Raw genomic sequence first — 16,003 nt, 5'->3', positions numbered from 1 at the left:
ATAAATGAGTAAAAGGAAGGATTGAGAGAAAAAAGAAGGGAAGAACAGAGGGAGGGAGAAGGAGGAGGAAAAGAAAGGGAGAGGAAGAGAGAGGAAGGGAGGGAGGGAGGGAAAAGAAGAAATATGGTAAGAAGGAAAGGAAGGCGGGAAAAAGAAATTAGAGTAAAAGGAAGGACTGAGAGAAAAAAGAAGGGAGGAACAGAGGGAGAAGAAGCAAGGAAGTAACAGAAAAGGGGAAGGGAGGAAGGAAGAAGGAAAAGAAAGGAGTGAGAAAAAGGGAGGGAGGAAAACTAAGCAAAAGGAAGAGTAGATTAAAAAAACGGTAAACACAGAAATGTTGAGCGTTGCATAAGCTTCCCACTTGCCATCTCCAGCTAAAAGCGACACCAGACACTTTCCCTTCCATGGTAAATATATGCACAGAAGGTGCCTCCATAAGTGGATGCATATCTGCATGTATATGTATTTATATATCGCAAGCGACAGTGAAAGTGTAGAGTCAGGGGGAAAAGGTTAATAACTATGGATTAATTACCTGTACACATAAGATCACGTTTGCAAAATCATTGCTCTGGATCTGCATTTCCCAAGCATTCTCTCGCATACAGGAAAACGTGGAGAGCCCTTTCGTAACCATTTCTGAAGGAGGAGGAGGAGGAGGAGGAGATGGAGGAGAAGGAAAAGACGGAGAGGGAGTAACAGATGGAGAAGATTGGGAAAAGGGAAAAGAGCTGGAGAATGGGAGGAGGAGGAGATGGAGAAGACCAAAAGAGATGGAGAAGATTAAGGAGGAGGAGAAGGAAAAGATGGAGAAGGAGAAGGAGTTGGAAATGGAGAAGATGATGTAGATGGAGAAGCTGGAGAAGGAGATGGAAAAGATCAAGAAGAAGGAAAACATGAACAAAATGGAGAAGATGGAGCAGAAGGAAAAAGAAATAGAGAAGATGACATAGATGGAAAAGATAGAGGAGGAGGAGGAGATGGAGAAGATCAAGAAGATGGAGAAGATCAAGGAAGACAAGATGAGGAAGATGGGGAAAAAGGAAAATGAGATGGACGTAGATGGGGAAGCTGGAGGAGATTGAGAAGATCAAGAAGACGGAGAAGATAAAAAAGAATTAGAAGGAAAAGGAGATGGAGAAGATGACATTGATGGAGATGGAGAAGGAGATGATCAAGAAGATGGAGCTCAAGAAGGAGAAGGAAAAGAAGAACAAAATGGAGAAGATGGGGAAGAAGGAAAAAGAGATGGGGAAGATGACATTCCCAACCTTCTTTTGGCCATGCCCCCCCTAAGCATCTCTAAAATCCTGATGCCCCTCCCTCCCGTGACATATAATTCTTATTTTTCAAAAAGTGAACTCCTGCTCACGGGGAGGGAGCCTAAAAGGCCATTAACTTGGTTTAAACAAGGTTCCAAAGAACATGGCATCCATGAAAGAGAAAAATAATAGAACGAAAGACGGTAGAAGTACTGAGAAACTTAAAAAATAATAATATGAAGGGATACAAATAAACAGCAAATAAAGTTTCAAAACATAATAGAGAACTGAAATGCATAAATATAAAATAATTGGAAGCTTCTTCTGTAATACTTTGATGATATTAATTTCTATACATATTAAAATAAAGGTACCTAACAAATTCAAAATACAATTTGAGCTCACCTGAAGACCTAGGCATGTCTACTCAGAAGTAAGTGCCACTCTCTTCAATGGGGCTTCCTCCCGGGAAAATGTTGTAGGACTGCAGCTTTAGTGAGATGCTTGTGCTTGTGCTTGATGCCTGCTGCAGAGAGACTTTATATTAGGCTCCAATTTGGTCAGCTTCATTCTCAAGTCTCCTCGTTCAGTGATATCCAGTCGATTTCTTTTCCTCAGTAGCAAATCATTTACAGCACTCAAGCCACATTCAGCGAAATATGGAGATGGGAACGGTAACAGCAGTTTTCTTGCAAAGTAGCTTGAATTTGGGTATTTAGCTTCTGTCTCATCACACAGCCATGCCATGGCTCCTTTTACACCGAATAAAGTTTTAAGTGACTCATCGTTTTGCATTTCCGAGAGTTCTTCTTGGTACTGCATTGAAACCTCAGATAGATCCACCAGCATCGGCTGCACTACCCATGCTGGAAAATCCGTTTCTTTCAAATCAGAAAACCTTTCTTTCAAATCAGAGGCCAGTCTTTTCAGATGATCCACGATGACACGTACAGCAGCAGGAGTTACCTCACATTTTTTTAGCCAGTGAAACATGTCAAATTTTTTGTCAGAAATATGCTTTTGACACAACTCTATCAACGTAATGAAGCCAAATATCTTCGCCTTTGCATCCACAAGAGTTTTATTTGTTCCTTGAAGTTGTTTATTCAACGTATTCAGTCTTTCAAAGATATCCGCTAAATAACTCACCAGCGCTTTACCGTCAACTGTTAGCAGGTGCTTCATTTCAGGCTTGTCACTTAAAAAGTGACTAAGAACACCAAATAGTTCCATGAATCTTTTCAGGCAGTTTCCCTTCGAGAGCCACCATCTCACCTCAGGGTGAAGGAAAAGTCTCACCGGCTCTGCGTTTTTATCTTCACAAAACTGCTTGAAGAGACGGTCACATTTGGCATTAGCTTTGATAGCATTGATACATTTTATAACTGATTTTAGTACCTCATTAGGAACAGGAGAAATGTTTTTGGACACCAAGTTCTCTCTATGAATAACACAGTGCACGAGAAGCATTTCTGGATTCTCATCTTTCATCAATTTTAAGCAGCCATTTTTCTTGCCCATCCTGACAGGAGCACCATCTGCAGCGCAAGACGTTATGTTTGCCATTGATATATTATTGACATCTAAGTAATTTTTTAGCTTATTATATACATCCGTAGCGGTGGCGGTGGCCTCCAACGATTTGCAGAATAACATTTCTTCAGCAAATTCGCCTTTATCGATATATCTTGCATAGGCTAGCAGTACGGCCTCATTGTCTCTCAGAGACGATTCATCCATTAGCACTGAGAATTTCCTTGATTTCAGCTTTTCAACAAGCTGTGCTTCAACATCTTCGCTCATTTCATCTATCCTTCTGCTAACGGTATGGTCACTGAGTGGCATGGCTTTCACATCTCTGTCATCTTTTCCCAGGGCCGTTTTAAGAAACGCCGATATTGATGGTTTAATTAAATCCTCCCCTATAGTATGGTTTTTTCCAGATTTAGCAATGAGTAAAGAAATGTCGTAACTAGCCTCAAGAGTACGACTGACAGTTTTTTCAAACTTCTCCTTTAAAGACTTGAAGTAATTTAAATCTGAATTTACGTACGCGCTATGATTCGCCTTCAAATGCGCCTCAAGACGGCCTCGTTCCATGGATTCGTTGGGCAAGCATTGTTGGCATAAGAGGCAGAAAGGTGACCTCTCATCGTGGGTAGCGGGAATGAAGCCCAGTTTTAAATATTCTTGCAAATACTGACGAACTTTTTTCTTGCTTGCACTACTCGTTTCAGGCATAGGATCTGTGACTAAAAGAAATAAACGTGAGAAAATGTGTTATGAAATGATGCAAATTATTAAAAGAAATTACTATTAAAAGAAGATGGCGCAGAAAGAGGGAAATTTAAAAAAACATTCTTAGCTTAATTTATGAATCGTAAGATTGTCATGAACGGAAGGGGGGTTGTAACTTATGAAACGCCCCCCCCCCTCATCCACTCGGTTTGAACCTTCAGCTTAGTGGGAAAATGCTTTGGTAGTTCAGTAGGTGGAGGTGAATCACAAGATGGATTTCCAAAGGATCTCCTCCCCACCCAATCCGTGATTCTCAGCCATGGAAGTCAGAAGTATATTACCATCTACATCCTCATCTTCGTCTCCGTCATCCTCTTCATCCTGAAGGAGGCAGGGACAAATTAGGATTACCTGTGGTTCACCTGGTGTATTTCTTGGACCACAGATTCTTTCATCGCAACAAATCTTGTTAAAAAGCTTTGCTGTGATTTGCAGAGTTCTTTTTAACAAGATTTGTTGCGATGAAAGAACTGGTCTTGGCAGCCGCCTCGGCCTGGTGATCTTGGCGTACAAACCAACCCGTCACCATGGAGACCATTGCGCAGAAGATGGGATATCATGACTCACCTCATCATCTCTCCCGTTCTTGTCATCTTCGCCGTCCAGGTCATCTTCATCATCCGATTCTTCGTCTTCCTCCTCATCTTCTACAAGGAAATGACACCCCTGGGCATCAGAGACTGGTTCATAAGCAGTCCTCGACTTACGAAGACTTCAACGAAGTTACAATGGCCGTAAGTCAGAATAACAATAACAGAATAATAAGCGTTGGAAGGGAGCACAGGCTGAGGGGAGTCTGCGCACTAAACTCCCAATTAATCTGGAAGTCAAAGGTCAGACAGGACCCCTAGAAATCTCAGGTTTTTGCCACACAGAACGCAACACTAAGCCATTCCCTTTCCTTCAAAAACAGAAACGGTGAGAGGGATCATATGAAGAATGGCTGCAGGTTTGGGGTTTGGCTAGTCTAAAGAAAAGAAGGATTAGGGGGTGACATGATAGCAGTATTCTAGTATTTGAGGGGCTGCCAGAAAGAAGAGGGGGTTAAAAGTGTTCAGAGACTACAGTTGATCCAGAACGTGGCCGCGCGAGCTGTCGTGGGTGCACCTAGATACACCCACATTTCACCAATTCTCCGCAAGCTGCACTCGCTCCCTATTGGTCTCCGGTCACAATTCAAGGTGTTGGTTATTACCTTTAAAGCCCTACATGGCTCAGGACCAGGTTATCTTCGAGACCGCCTTCTACCGCATAGCTCCCAGAGACTGGTAAGATCCCACAGAGTTGGTCTCCTCCGGGTCCTGTCAACTAAACAATGCCGGCTGGCGGACCCGCGAGGGAGGGCCTTCTCTGTGGCTGCACCAGCTCTCTGGAACCAGTTACCTCCTGAGGTCTGGACCATCCCCACCCTATTGGCCTTCCGGAAAGCGGTGAAGACCTGGCTCTCCCGGCAGGCCTGGGGCCGTTGATCTCGCTCTTGTGATCTGGCGAGATCCGGCCATGAATGGTGTGAATGAGTTTTTAATGTCTTTAATGTAAAAGAGCCTTGGTAGTACAGGGGTTTAAGGCACCCTGTTATTAAGCTGGTTATTAAGACCAGCTGCCTGCAATTACTGCAGGGTTCGAATCTCGCCAAGGCTCAAGGTTGACTCAGCCTTCCATCCTTTCTAAGGTAGGTGAAATGAGGACCCAGATTGTGGGGGCAATAAGCTGACTTTATATAAATATACAAAAGGATGAAGGCTATTGCTTAACGCATTGTAAGCCGCCCTGAGTCTCCGGAGAAGGGCGGCATATAAATCAAATTAAAATTAAAAAAAAAAATGTTTTTAATTTTTTAAGTGTTTTTATAGTGATTTTTTGAGTGTATTGTGAGCCGCCCTGGGTCTTCGGAGAGTGGAGGCAAATAAATTGAATGAATGAATGAATGAACAAACAAACCTATTCTCCAAAGCACCTGAAGGCAGGACAAGAAACAACGGATGGAAACCAGTCAAGGAGAGAAGCAACCTGGAACTCAGGAGAAGCTTCCTAAGAGTGAGGACAATTAACCAGTGGAACAGCTTGTCACCAGAAGTTGTGGGGGCTCCAACACTGGAGATTTTTAAGAAGAGTCTAGACAGTCACTTATCTGAAATGGTGTTATGGGTCTCCTGCTTGAGCAGGGGGCTGGACTAGTAGACCTCCAAGGCCCCTTCCAGTTCAGATCTATTTTCCATTTTGTAAAGGATTGTAGAGCAGGGCTCTCCAAAGTTGGCAACTTTAAGACATGCGGACTTCAAGTCCCAGAATTCCTCAACCAGCCATGACGAACGGGGAATTCTGGGAATTGAAGTCCACAAGTTGCGAAGATTGTAGAGCCCTGGTCTCGCCCTCAAGGTGGCAAAAAAGGGACTTTTAACACAGGAAACCATCTTATTACAAAAAGGTCTGGACACGCTTGCCTGTGGCGGAGAACGCAGAACCACGTGTGAATCCATCGCGGGTCTTTTATGTGGCCCCAGAGTCTACCTTTCCTGCCGCCCCAAATAACCACAACAGCAGAGTCGTCCAACGTATCAAGGTTGCTGGATCCATCTCCAAACAGGCTTACTACGGCCTCGAAGGAGACAACACATCCCAACCCACTTTTTTCTGAGTTGGGGGAAAGTCAGAAAAGTGAAGACGGAAGCCGTGCGATTGAAACCCCATCCCTCTGGGCCAGACTACTCACCGTCTCCGTTCTCATCGTATTCATCGTCCAGTCCGTCGGCTTCCAGATCCAAGTTGGATATGTTGCTGGCATCGAAGTCATCGAGATAGATCAGCTGAGGCAGGAGGGTGAAGATGCTCTCGCGGTAGTTCAACAGCTTCGTCACCTCACAGATGAAGAGATCAAGGATCCGCAGGCGGGGCAGCTTTTTCTGCAGCGGGGAGGGGAGAAAGTGGCCCGATTCAGGGGGGGGGAGAGGTCTGGTGCTTTCTCACCCCCAAGGCCCACAGCAGCCTCCAGATGTCTACCCTGGGCCATATGTGCACTCGGAAAACTGACGGGCTTTGTTGCTAACAACAAATTGTAAGTCAAGGACTACCTGTAGAACAAGGGTGCCAAACTCAAGTCCCGCAGGCCGAATCTGCTTATTTCTTATTTTTGAACTTCTATACTGCCCTTCTCCCAAAGGACTCAGGGCGGTGTACAGCCATATTAAAACACATATGAACTTACAAAATTTAAAAAAACAATTTAAAAACGAATATATAAAAATTTGGCCCACAAAATTAAAAACTAACATACACCCATTTTAAAATTCATATTAGGCCAGCCCGGCTTGTTGAAACAATAACGTCTTGAGGGCACGGCGAAAGGCGCGTAGGTCGGGGATCATCCGTATCTCTGGGGGCAGTTCATTCCAGAGGGCAGGTGCCCCCACAGAGAAGGCCCTCCCCCTGGGGGTCGCCAGTCGACATTGTTTGGCCGACGGCACCCCGAGGAGTCCCTCTCTGTGGGAGCGTATTGGCTGGTGGGAGGCTATCGGTGGCAGAAGGCGATCTTGTAAGTACCCAGGTCCTATGACATGGAGCGCTTTAAAGATGGTGACAAGCACCTTGAATCGCACCCGGAAGACCACCGGGAGCCAGTGCAGCTCACGCAAGAGAGGTGTTACATGGGTTCGCCGTGTCGCCCCCATAATCACCCGCGCCGCGGCTGCATTCTGGACCAGTTGGAGCCTCCGAGTGCTCTTCAAGGGGAGCCCCATGTAGAGAGCATTACAGTAGTCCAGACGTGATGAGGGCATGAGTGACCGTGCGCAGGGCATCCCGGTCCAGAAAGGGATGCAACTGGCATATTAGGCGCACCTGATAAAAAGCTCCACTGGCCATGGCCGTCATATGATCTTCCAAGGACAGCCGTGAGTCCAGGAGGACACCCAAGTTGCGAGCCCCAAGATCTTGCCCCCAATAGTCAGCAATGGAACCAGCTGACTATACCGGGATGCCGGGAACCACAGCCACTCGGTCTTGGAAGGGTTGAGTCTCAGCTTGTTTCTCCCCATCCAGATCTGCTCTGCGGGGCCACCCAGGAAACAGCGGAAGAACTGCCCGCGGTGCCTATGCCAGCAAAAACGGAGCTCGGGAGGGCTGTTTTCTCTGGCAGAGGATTGCAGGAAGCCGTGGCAGCTGAAAATGGAGCTCGGGAGCCTGTTTTCACTGGCAGGGGGCTTGGGCCACTACAGTCGCCCCCAATATGAGGGACAAGCTGGCCAGCCACCCACCCAGAGGTGAAATGCTCCCAGTTCGGACTGGATCACCTGATCCGGTAGCGATGGCGACGGGTGGTTCAGAGAACCGGTAGCAAAAATCCCTGCCCTCCCCCCATGCCCAGCTGAGCCGCGCAATCATCAGAGGCTTTTTTTTTTTTTAACTTTTAAAAGTATTTTTTCTACAACCTCTTCGGCCAAAAAAATGCTTTTAAAAGTTAAAAAAAAAAAAAGCCTCCTATGATCGCGCGGCTCAGCTGGGATCGTCAGAGGCTTTTAAAAGCATTTTTTTCTGCAACCTGTTAAAGTTGTAGAAAAAATGCTTTTAAAAATTAAAAAAGTTGGCCACACCTACCCAGTCACATTACCCCCCCCCACCAAGCCACGTCCACAGAACTGGTAGTAACAAATTTTACATTTCACCACTGCCCCCGCGCCCATCCCCCCTTGCGAGATCTAACACAACCCTGATGCAGCCCTCAATGAAATCAAGTTTGATACTCCTGCTGTAGGTGGTTACCAGATTCAGCAAAATACGGACTTTTTTTTGGGGGGGGAGGTATCTCATTTGCTGAGGGGGGGTGTCCTTTATTGGCATACCGAACAAAAGCCTTTTCAGACGGTCTCCCAATACAGGTGGGGTCCTTGACTTACAACAGTTCATTCAGTGACTGTTCCAACTCCAAGACAAGCAGTGCCGCAAAGTCCCATTTTATTAGAGTTGGCATATTGGCACATCTGGGAAAACCCGAATCTGAGAGTCCCAGGTTTTCCCTTCCCAAAAGAGAAATCAAAGATCCACCCATCAGTTCATCTCAGGGCCCAATCAAATCTTCTTCCCTCAATAGAGAAATCCCATCCAGGTGCAGAGTAACATGTCCTCGACTCTCTGAGAAAGAATGTTGTTATGGCTACTTTACTATCCCTCAGTAAAATCCCCCCTCCCAAATTCCCAGGCACTAAATGCGGCATTCCAAGTAGAATATGGGTTCCAAGGCTGACAAAACAAACTTAGGGCCCCATTTTTCACTCTTACGACCGCTGCTGCAGCCTTTCGAGACCTTCTGACGAGCAAAAGTCAACGGGAAAACCAGATTCACTTAACGACTGGGGTATGAAAGGTTCTAAAAAGGGAGCAAAAACTCACTTAACAAATGTTTCGCTTAACGACAGAAATTCTGGGCTGAATTGAGGTCGTAAGTTGAGAACTATTTGTAAACTCCCAAGCGCTGCCCACACCTGTTTGGAGCTCAAATCATTTCATGCATCTTTCCACAGATTTCCCAGGCAAACTCTCTCGCTCGATGTGGCCAGACCGGCAACTCACCAGAGGTTCCAACGTGCTGATCTCTCTGATTTTATTCGCGCTGAGGTTCAACTGCGTCAAATTCGGGGTTTTTTCCACGAGGACTTCCAGCCCGCCCGAAATACGATTGTCGCACAGCTCCAGCTGTCGGGGAAAAAAAAACACCAAACGGCAGCTCCGGATTTAGTTTACTTTATTGTCATTTCACCTCGTACAACGAAGTGTGAAGCGCCATCTTCAGTGTACATTATAACTATAAAAATAAAACATCCTTTGCATTCTATACAACTGAATTGAAAACCCCTGATATTGCATTAATATTGCACTATAGAGTTCAACATAGTTACTCCTCTTATTTCTCCTTGTTTTTATTGCCCTGTACCGGCTGCCAGATGGTAATAGTTCAAAAAAAAAAAAAAAAATGAGATGGATCTTTAGGAATGTTTTGAACTTTCTTAAGGCAGCAGGAGCTATCAAGCTCTTCCGAGGAGGGGAGAGGGCAACCCATGATCCTCTGGGCAATGACGTTGACCCTCTGGAGCAGTGGTCACCAACCGGTAGTCCGCAGAGAAATCATTGCATTTCTCTCGAGGAGCCCAACCAAGCTTTCCTGCACTGCTGGCGCTCCAGCGCTTTGACTTCTAGGGACAGGATGGGGTCCTTCAGGCAGTTAGCTTGGCCGCCTGTTAGCAGAGAGAAGCAGCTGGAGTCAACCCTGGCTTTGTTGTCCATTGTAGACGCTAGATCCGCCCCCTGCAAACTGTCGTGTCTCAAGGAGCACTTGCTGAAGAGGCATCGGAAACTTCGTCCGGGCTCCTCGAGACTGCGCTGGCTGGGGAATTCTGGGAGTTGAAGTCCACATCTTTTAAAGTCCACTAAGATTGGCTGATTTAGAGTGAACAGCCCACTGCAAAGTAAGAAACCTCCCAAACTCAGATCCTGCTCAATACACACGCACGATTTCTGCGCAGCCAATTCCACCCGTCCTGTCCCCAGGTGCTCACCTTCCGGAGTTTGTTAAGCTTGGGAAGGTTAGAGATGGAGAGAAGGCCGACGTTGATCATGCTCAGGTGTTCCAGGTTTTCAAAATCGGAGGAGAGCCCACTGATCTTGCCATCGTCCGAGCGGCAGTTGTCCAGCACCAGCTCCTTCACCTGGGAAAGGAAAATGTTCAAACTCTGGCTCCCAGAATTCCACCTGGCAAACAGCTAGGGGATTTATTTATTTATTTATTTAATCAGATTTCTATACCGTCCTTCTCCTTTCGGACTCAGGGCGGTGAACAGCCAAAGTAAAACATTTGTACACAAAAGTTAAAATAGATTTAAAATAATTAAATAAGTTTGGCCCATAATTTAAAACATTTCAATTCTGGGGGATGTGGTCTCAATGAGGGGTGGGTGGGTGGGTGGAGAGAGCTTTCAAGGCAGGTCCCTCAAACCTCCCGGAAGTCACCGGTCCACTGGAGACACAACTGACCTGACAGCCCAGGTAGTCCTCGACTTTACAACAGTTCATACTTACTGACCCTTCAAAAGCACTGAAAATAGTGAGTTAGGATCATTTTTCACACTTTATGACCGTTGTAGCATCCCCGCGATCACGTGATCAAAATTCAGACGCTTGGCAACTGGCATGCGTTTATGACGGTTGCGGTATCCCGCGGTCACGTGATCTCTTTTTTGCAACCTTCCGACAAGCAATGGAGAAGCCAGGTTCACTTAACGGTGTTAACACTGTGTTAACGGTGTTAACAGCTGCAGTGATTCACTTAACAACGGTGGCAAGAAAGGTCCTTAAAATGGGGCAAAGCTCACTTAACCACTGTCTTGCAACAGAAAAGTTGGACTCTGTTGTGGTTGTAAGTTAAAGACTACCATGTTTCCCCGAAAATTATGACCTACCCTAGTAGCTTGTTACACGTGTGCCCAATATAAGCCCTACCCCCCAAAATAAGCCCTAATTAAGACCCCGCCCACTCCAGGGTGCACGAGTAAAAATGAAGCTAGGGTGGGGATGGAGCTGCCCTACAACTTACCGTCGGACAGTTGCAGCCTCGCATACCTCGGTCCGTTTCTTCTGCAGCCGGCAAGGCTTTCCTGAAGGCTTCTGTAGCCGATAACAGAGCTCCGGATTGACCCAGAGTTCTGTTATCGGCTGCAGAAACCTTCAGGAAAGCCTTGTTAGCCCAAGAAGTTCCTGAAGGCCTCTGACAGCAAAAAAAGAGGCTGTGTGTGTGTGTGTGTGATGCACACAAGTGAAGTGCGTCAGTGGACAAAATTCCCCACCCCTGAAAATAAGACCTGGTGCCATTTTTTGGTGGCAAAAATGTAAGACAAGGTCTTATTTTCGGGGAAACACAGTAGCTGTACAGGCAGTCCTTGACGAACAATCATTCATTTAGCGACCAAAGTTTACAGCATCACTGAAAAAGGGGAGTAGCTATGGCAGCAGCCCCATGGCCCCGCCATCAAAATTAAGGCACTTGGCACAACAGGCGTAAAGTGCCTTTACGATGGCTTCAGCACCCCTGGGCCCCCGGACCACCATTTGCAACCTTCCCACAAGCAAAGTCAATGTGGGAAGCCAGGTTCACTTAAACACCACATGAGTCACTTTTTTTTTTTTAATTTGATTCATATACCGCCATTCTCCGGAGACTCAGGGCGGCTTACAGTGCGTTAAGCAATAGCCTTCATACTTTTGTATATTTATACAAAGTCAGCTTATTACCCCCCACAAACTGGGTCCTCAATTTACCTACCTTAGAAAGGATGGAAGGCTGAGTTAACCTTGAGCCCGGCATGATTCGAACTTACTTTAATTGCAGACAGCTGGTGTTAAATTACAGTGCTTTAGTCTGCAGAGCTATCCAGGCTCCTTAACTTAACGGCAATGATTCGCTTAACAACCATGGCAAAAGGAGGTCGCAAAATTGGGGATCCTAGCAGATCTCTCCAGCCCCACTTCTCCCAATTCTTTAAGATCCAGTCAGGACGAGCCAGCAATGACTATGGCCTCTCGCTTTAGCTCACTCGTGAATGTGTCACTATTTACCACAAATGTGACACTATTCACACAACCTTCCATCTTTTACAGTGCGCCCTCTGGGATCAATATGCGCACAAAATGACGTGGTGGTCGGATATATCTCCGCCAGCATTGGGCAAGAACTATATAAATGTATCATTTTATGAACATTTCTATTTTTTTTAAAAAAAATTAAATGAAATTTAATTTCATGAAATGAAACCCAAACCCTTTCCAGTTCCTGCATTTCTGACATGAAATGTGTTTTGTGCGGCAGGTGTCCCAAAATCAGTCAGAGACGCTGACACAATCTAGTAGTTTCCTTTAACTATATTTAACATCTATATCCACAGCAGACAAGAGTCAAGAAACACAGAAGCATCATGAGGTAAATTGAAACAGTATACAGAATACAGAAGAAAAAGGCAGGAAAAGAGAGAAACTCTCCCTTTACATCCACAACAACCAATCACAGCTCAGATTACCTCATGCATGAGCAGACAAGATTGTCAGGAACATCATGAGGTAAATCGAAACAGTATACAGAACACAGAAGAAAAAGGCAGGAAAGAAGAGAAATCCCCCCTTATACCCACAGCAACCAATCACAGCGCAGATGCCTCATGCATAAGCAGACAAAATCGTCAGGAGCACAGAATCATGAGGTAAATCTAAACCCATAATGGCGAACATGCTGGAAATGGCATGCAGAGCCATCTCTCTGGGCACACGGAACCATCGCCCATTCATGGATGCAGGAGCGACAGAAACAGAAAGAATAGCCGCCAGGTGCGCATGAGTGCACTGGGAAGATGATCTTCTGGTTTCCGGTATGTGCATGCGCGCTGGCCACCTGGTTTTGTGGCGCGCATGCGCGCACAGTTCTTCAGAATCCCGGCCGCAAGCGGCAGGTTGAAAACAGCTGTGCATCTCCTGCAAAGCTCTGCCACCCCAGGAGAGCAGCAGTGGCAGCGCTGCTTGTTCTCAGTAGTAGGTGAGGGATGGGGCGGTTCTCTTCCAGAATCCCAGACACAACGGCAGGTTGAGAACCACTGTGCTTCTCCTGTGAAGCCGTCAGGAAGAATGCCAGGAATGCAGGCACAACTCTCAACACTAGATCAAATCAGTGTTTGTTCCCGACAAACGCCTCTCCCAATTGCCTCTCCTTTAAACTCCATCCCCAGGTGTGCCTTGTTAAGGGAATCAGGGCCCTTTCCTTCCCCATAAGCCACGCAACCCATGTTGCTGTCTTCTGCGTTCTTCCCTGCGTGCCCTAGGATGAGGAGGGGGTGGGCCTTGGTCTTCATCTGAACCTCCTTTTCCCTTGTTCTACCTCTCGCCTGCTCTGCCCTTCCCCAGTTTCCTCCACAGCCAATGGAGCCACTCTCTCGCTCTGTCAGTCTCAGATTCAGACTCTGATGGGAACATGACAACTGGGTTCATCTTTATGATGGTCGCGGTGTCCTGGAATCACTTTTGCAACCTTCTGACAATCGGGAAGTCAGACTCACTTAAGAACTGTGTTACTAAGTTAATCACTGAAGGATGCACTCAAAAACTGTGGCAGGAAAGTTTGTAAAATGGGGTAATTATGGGGGATTATAGGTATTCTTTTCACACTTAACGACTGTCTCACCACACACACCCCAATGGTCACATGATCAAAACTTCAGATGCTTAGCAGCTTGACTCCTATTTATGACCGTGCATGTTTGTGTGACTTGATTCCCCTTTCTCCACCTACAAACTTTCCCCTCCGCCCACCCCAGAAAACCCTTGCGGCCTTTCCCCCCCATTAAGTCACCCTCCACACACCGGGATTTTTTTTGGGGGGAGGGTCCATCCATGGGTGAAATCCAGCAGGTTCTGGAGAACCAGTAGTGGAAATTTTGAGTAGTTCAAGAGAACCGGCAAATGCCACCTCTGCCTGGTCCCAGATTGGGATGGGAAAAGAGATTTTGCAGTATCCTTCCCCTGGCGTGGGGAGGGAATGGGGATTTTGCAGTATCCTTCCCCTGGCGTGGGGAGGGAATGGGGATTTTGCAGTATCCTTCCCCTGGAGTGGGGTGGGAATGGGGATTTTGCAGTATCCTTCCCCTGCCACGCCCACCAAGCCCACAGAACCGGGAATAAAAAAGTCTGAATTTCATCACTGGGGCCGTCCCTTCTCTCTCAAAGGGGGGGGGGGGAAGGGGAAGGAGGAGGGGAAGCCTCTCTTGCAAAAAGGGATGGGGGAGGGGGTGGAAACTGAGCCCCTCCTCCCCTCCCCCAAGGCCCAACGTTGAGCCCTCCCCCTTCCTGCGGGGGAGTGGGGGGAGGAAACGATGGGGGGAGGGTGGGGTCCCGGGTGGAGCCATTGGGGAGGGGGCGTCTGGAGGGGAGGGGGGCTTCCAGGGTGAAGGGTCTGCACGGCGCCTAGACCCTTCTCACCCCCTCCCGCCAATCCAGGAGGGGAGGCCTCCCACATACCTGCCGGGCACAGGTGTGTGCAAGAGTGGGGCGGGTGGGGGGGGAAGGAGGAGGCGACCCCCGCACCCACGGGGGTCTCACCTCGGCTGGCATCTTCCCGCGCAGCTCCAGCGTCACTCGCTTCCTCATCTCCATGGCGAAGCACCGCGCTCACTCTGGGCACCCCCACCCCACCCCACCCCACCCCTAACCGCCAGGCAGCCAAGCGAGAATCCACCCTCTGCGGCCCTGCTAGGCAGGGAAATGGAGGCAGCCGCCGCCGTCGCCCTTTATATACTGCGGAAAGAATGGGCGGGGCGGAAATTGCGGAGTCACCGGAAGAGGCGGAGTCTCGCGACGGCGGGGCGGCCTAGGGAAATTCCCCGCCCTCTTGACTCACTCGAGCCCGGCCTGGTGGCTCGGCTCGACCTGAGGAGGCGGAGCTCCGCCCCCGCCTGGGGAGCCGGTGGATCTCCCGCGCGGGATCCGCCGCCTGAGGCGATTTTTTTTCCTCGTCCCGAGCGAGCTCCGGCGATCCTCCAGTCTCCGCTCGGGGTTTTTTTCTTTTTCAGAGGGCGCGTTTGAGGCTCCTCTCCTGCGCCTCGGCGGAGGCGGTTCAATCTGAATGCTACAACTTCGGGTGGTCCTCGATTTAGGACCGCAAAAGGGAGCCCGACGTTTCCTTTGCTAAACCAAGGCAGTTGCTAAGACATTGTTTTGCCCCGTTTTGCGACCTTCTTAGCCACCGCTCTTAAGGGAAACCTGTGGTCGTTAAGCGAATCCATCTGTCCATTGCTTGTTGGAAGGAAGTCGCAAACGATGAGCGTGTGACCCCGGGATGCTGCAAACACTATATAAACATACACTTCAGTTGCCAAGCGGCTCAATATTGATCCTATGACTGGGGGATGGGCGAAACGGTCGCAAGTGTGAAAACTGGTCACAAATCACTTTTTTCAGTGCTGTTCAAACTCGATAAATAGATGTCCCGAAGCTGCTTTTTTTTTCCCCAAGAGGCAACTGGAGTTTCTGCTTTTTCTTTGAAGAGGTTTTGCTTCTTATCCGAGGAGCTTCTTCGGTTCAGTTCTGCAATACAACTTTGCTTCGGACAGATCACCTTCTTTTTGGGTGGGGGTTTGGCAGTGGAGGGTTTTTTTGGATGGCATGGTCGTTTGCGGTGGAGGCACTGGTGCTGTTTGTGAGGAAGGACTTTGATTTTATTTATTTGTTTGTTTGATCGTTTATTTGTAATTGTGCAGCTGAGCACAGTTTGCTGGATTCAGTTTTGCCTTCTATGATCTTGGGGAGGTTCATCTCCTTTGCTCGTGGCCAGTCCTAAATTAGAAGGATTGGATGGATTCTAATTTAATCCTAGTTAGGACTAAATGCGCCTCTAGAAGCTGCTCCCAACTGTGGCACAT

The 16,003-nt window shown here is 47.6% G+C and overlaps 1 protein-coding gene across 2 annotated transcripts; it reads right to left on the bottom strand.

Annotated features, from left to right (window-relative positions):
- Window positions 1-1,472: 1,472 nt before the first annotated feature.
- LOC148116240 (protein FAM200C-like) lies at window positions 1,473-14,848 on the bottom strand. 2 transcript variants are annotated; one of them, XM_087893233.1, is made up of 7 exons: window positions 14,604-14,848; window positions 10,109-10,258; window positions 9,126-9,248; window positions 6,274-6,463; window positions 4,128-4,207; window positions 3,842-3,881; window positions 1,473-3,514 (listed from the first exon to the last, which is right to left on the bottom strand). In XM_087893233.1, exons 1-7 carry the CDS (start codon window positions 14,736-14,738, stop codon window positions 1,755-1,757), a joined length of 2,478 nt encoding a protein of 825 aa, XP_087749359.1. In that variant the 5' UTR covers window positions 14,739-14,848; the 3' UTR covers window positions 1,473-1,754. The 2 variants fall into 2 exon arrangements, with proteins under 2 accessions (XP_087749359.1, XP_034260433.2); XM_034404542.3 differs by having other exon boundaries at window positions 14,685-14,848.
- Window positions 14,849-16,003: the final 1,155 nt, after the last annotated feature.

This window comes from Pantherophis guttatus, chromosome 1, assembly GCF_059756535.1.
Source record: "Pantherophis guttatus breed Tessera chromosome 1, ASM5975653v1, whole genome shotgun sequence".
NCBI lineage: Eukaryota > Metazoa > Chordata > Lepidosauria > Squamata > Colubridae > Pantherophis > Pantherophis guttatus.
Note: the sequence above shows the minus strand (reverse complement) of the source record. Positions and strands in the feature narration are given on the sequence as shown.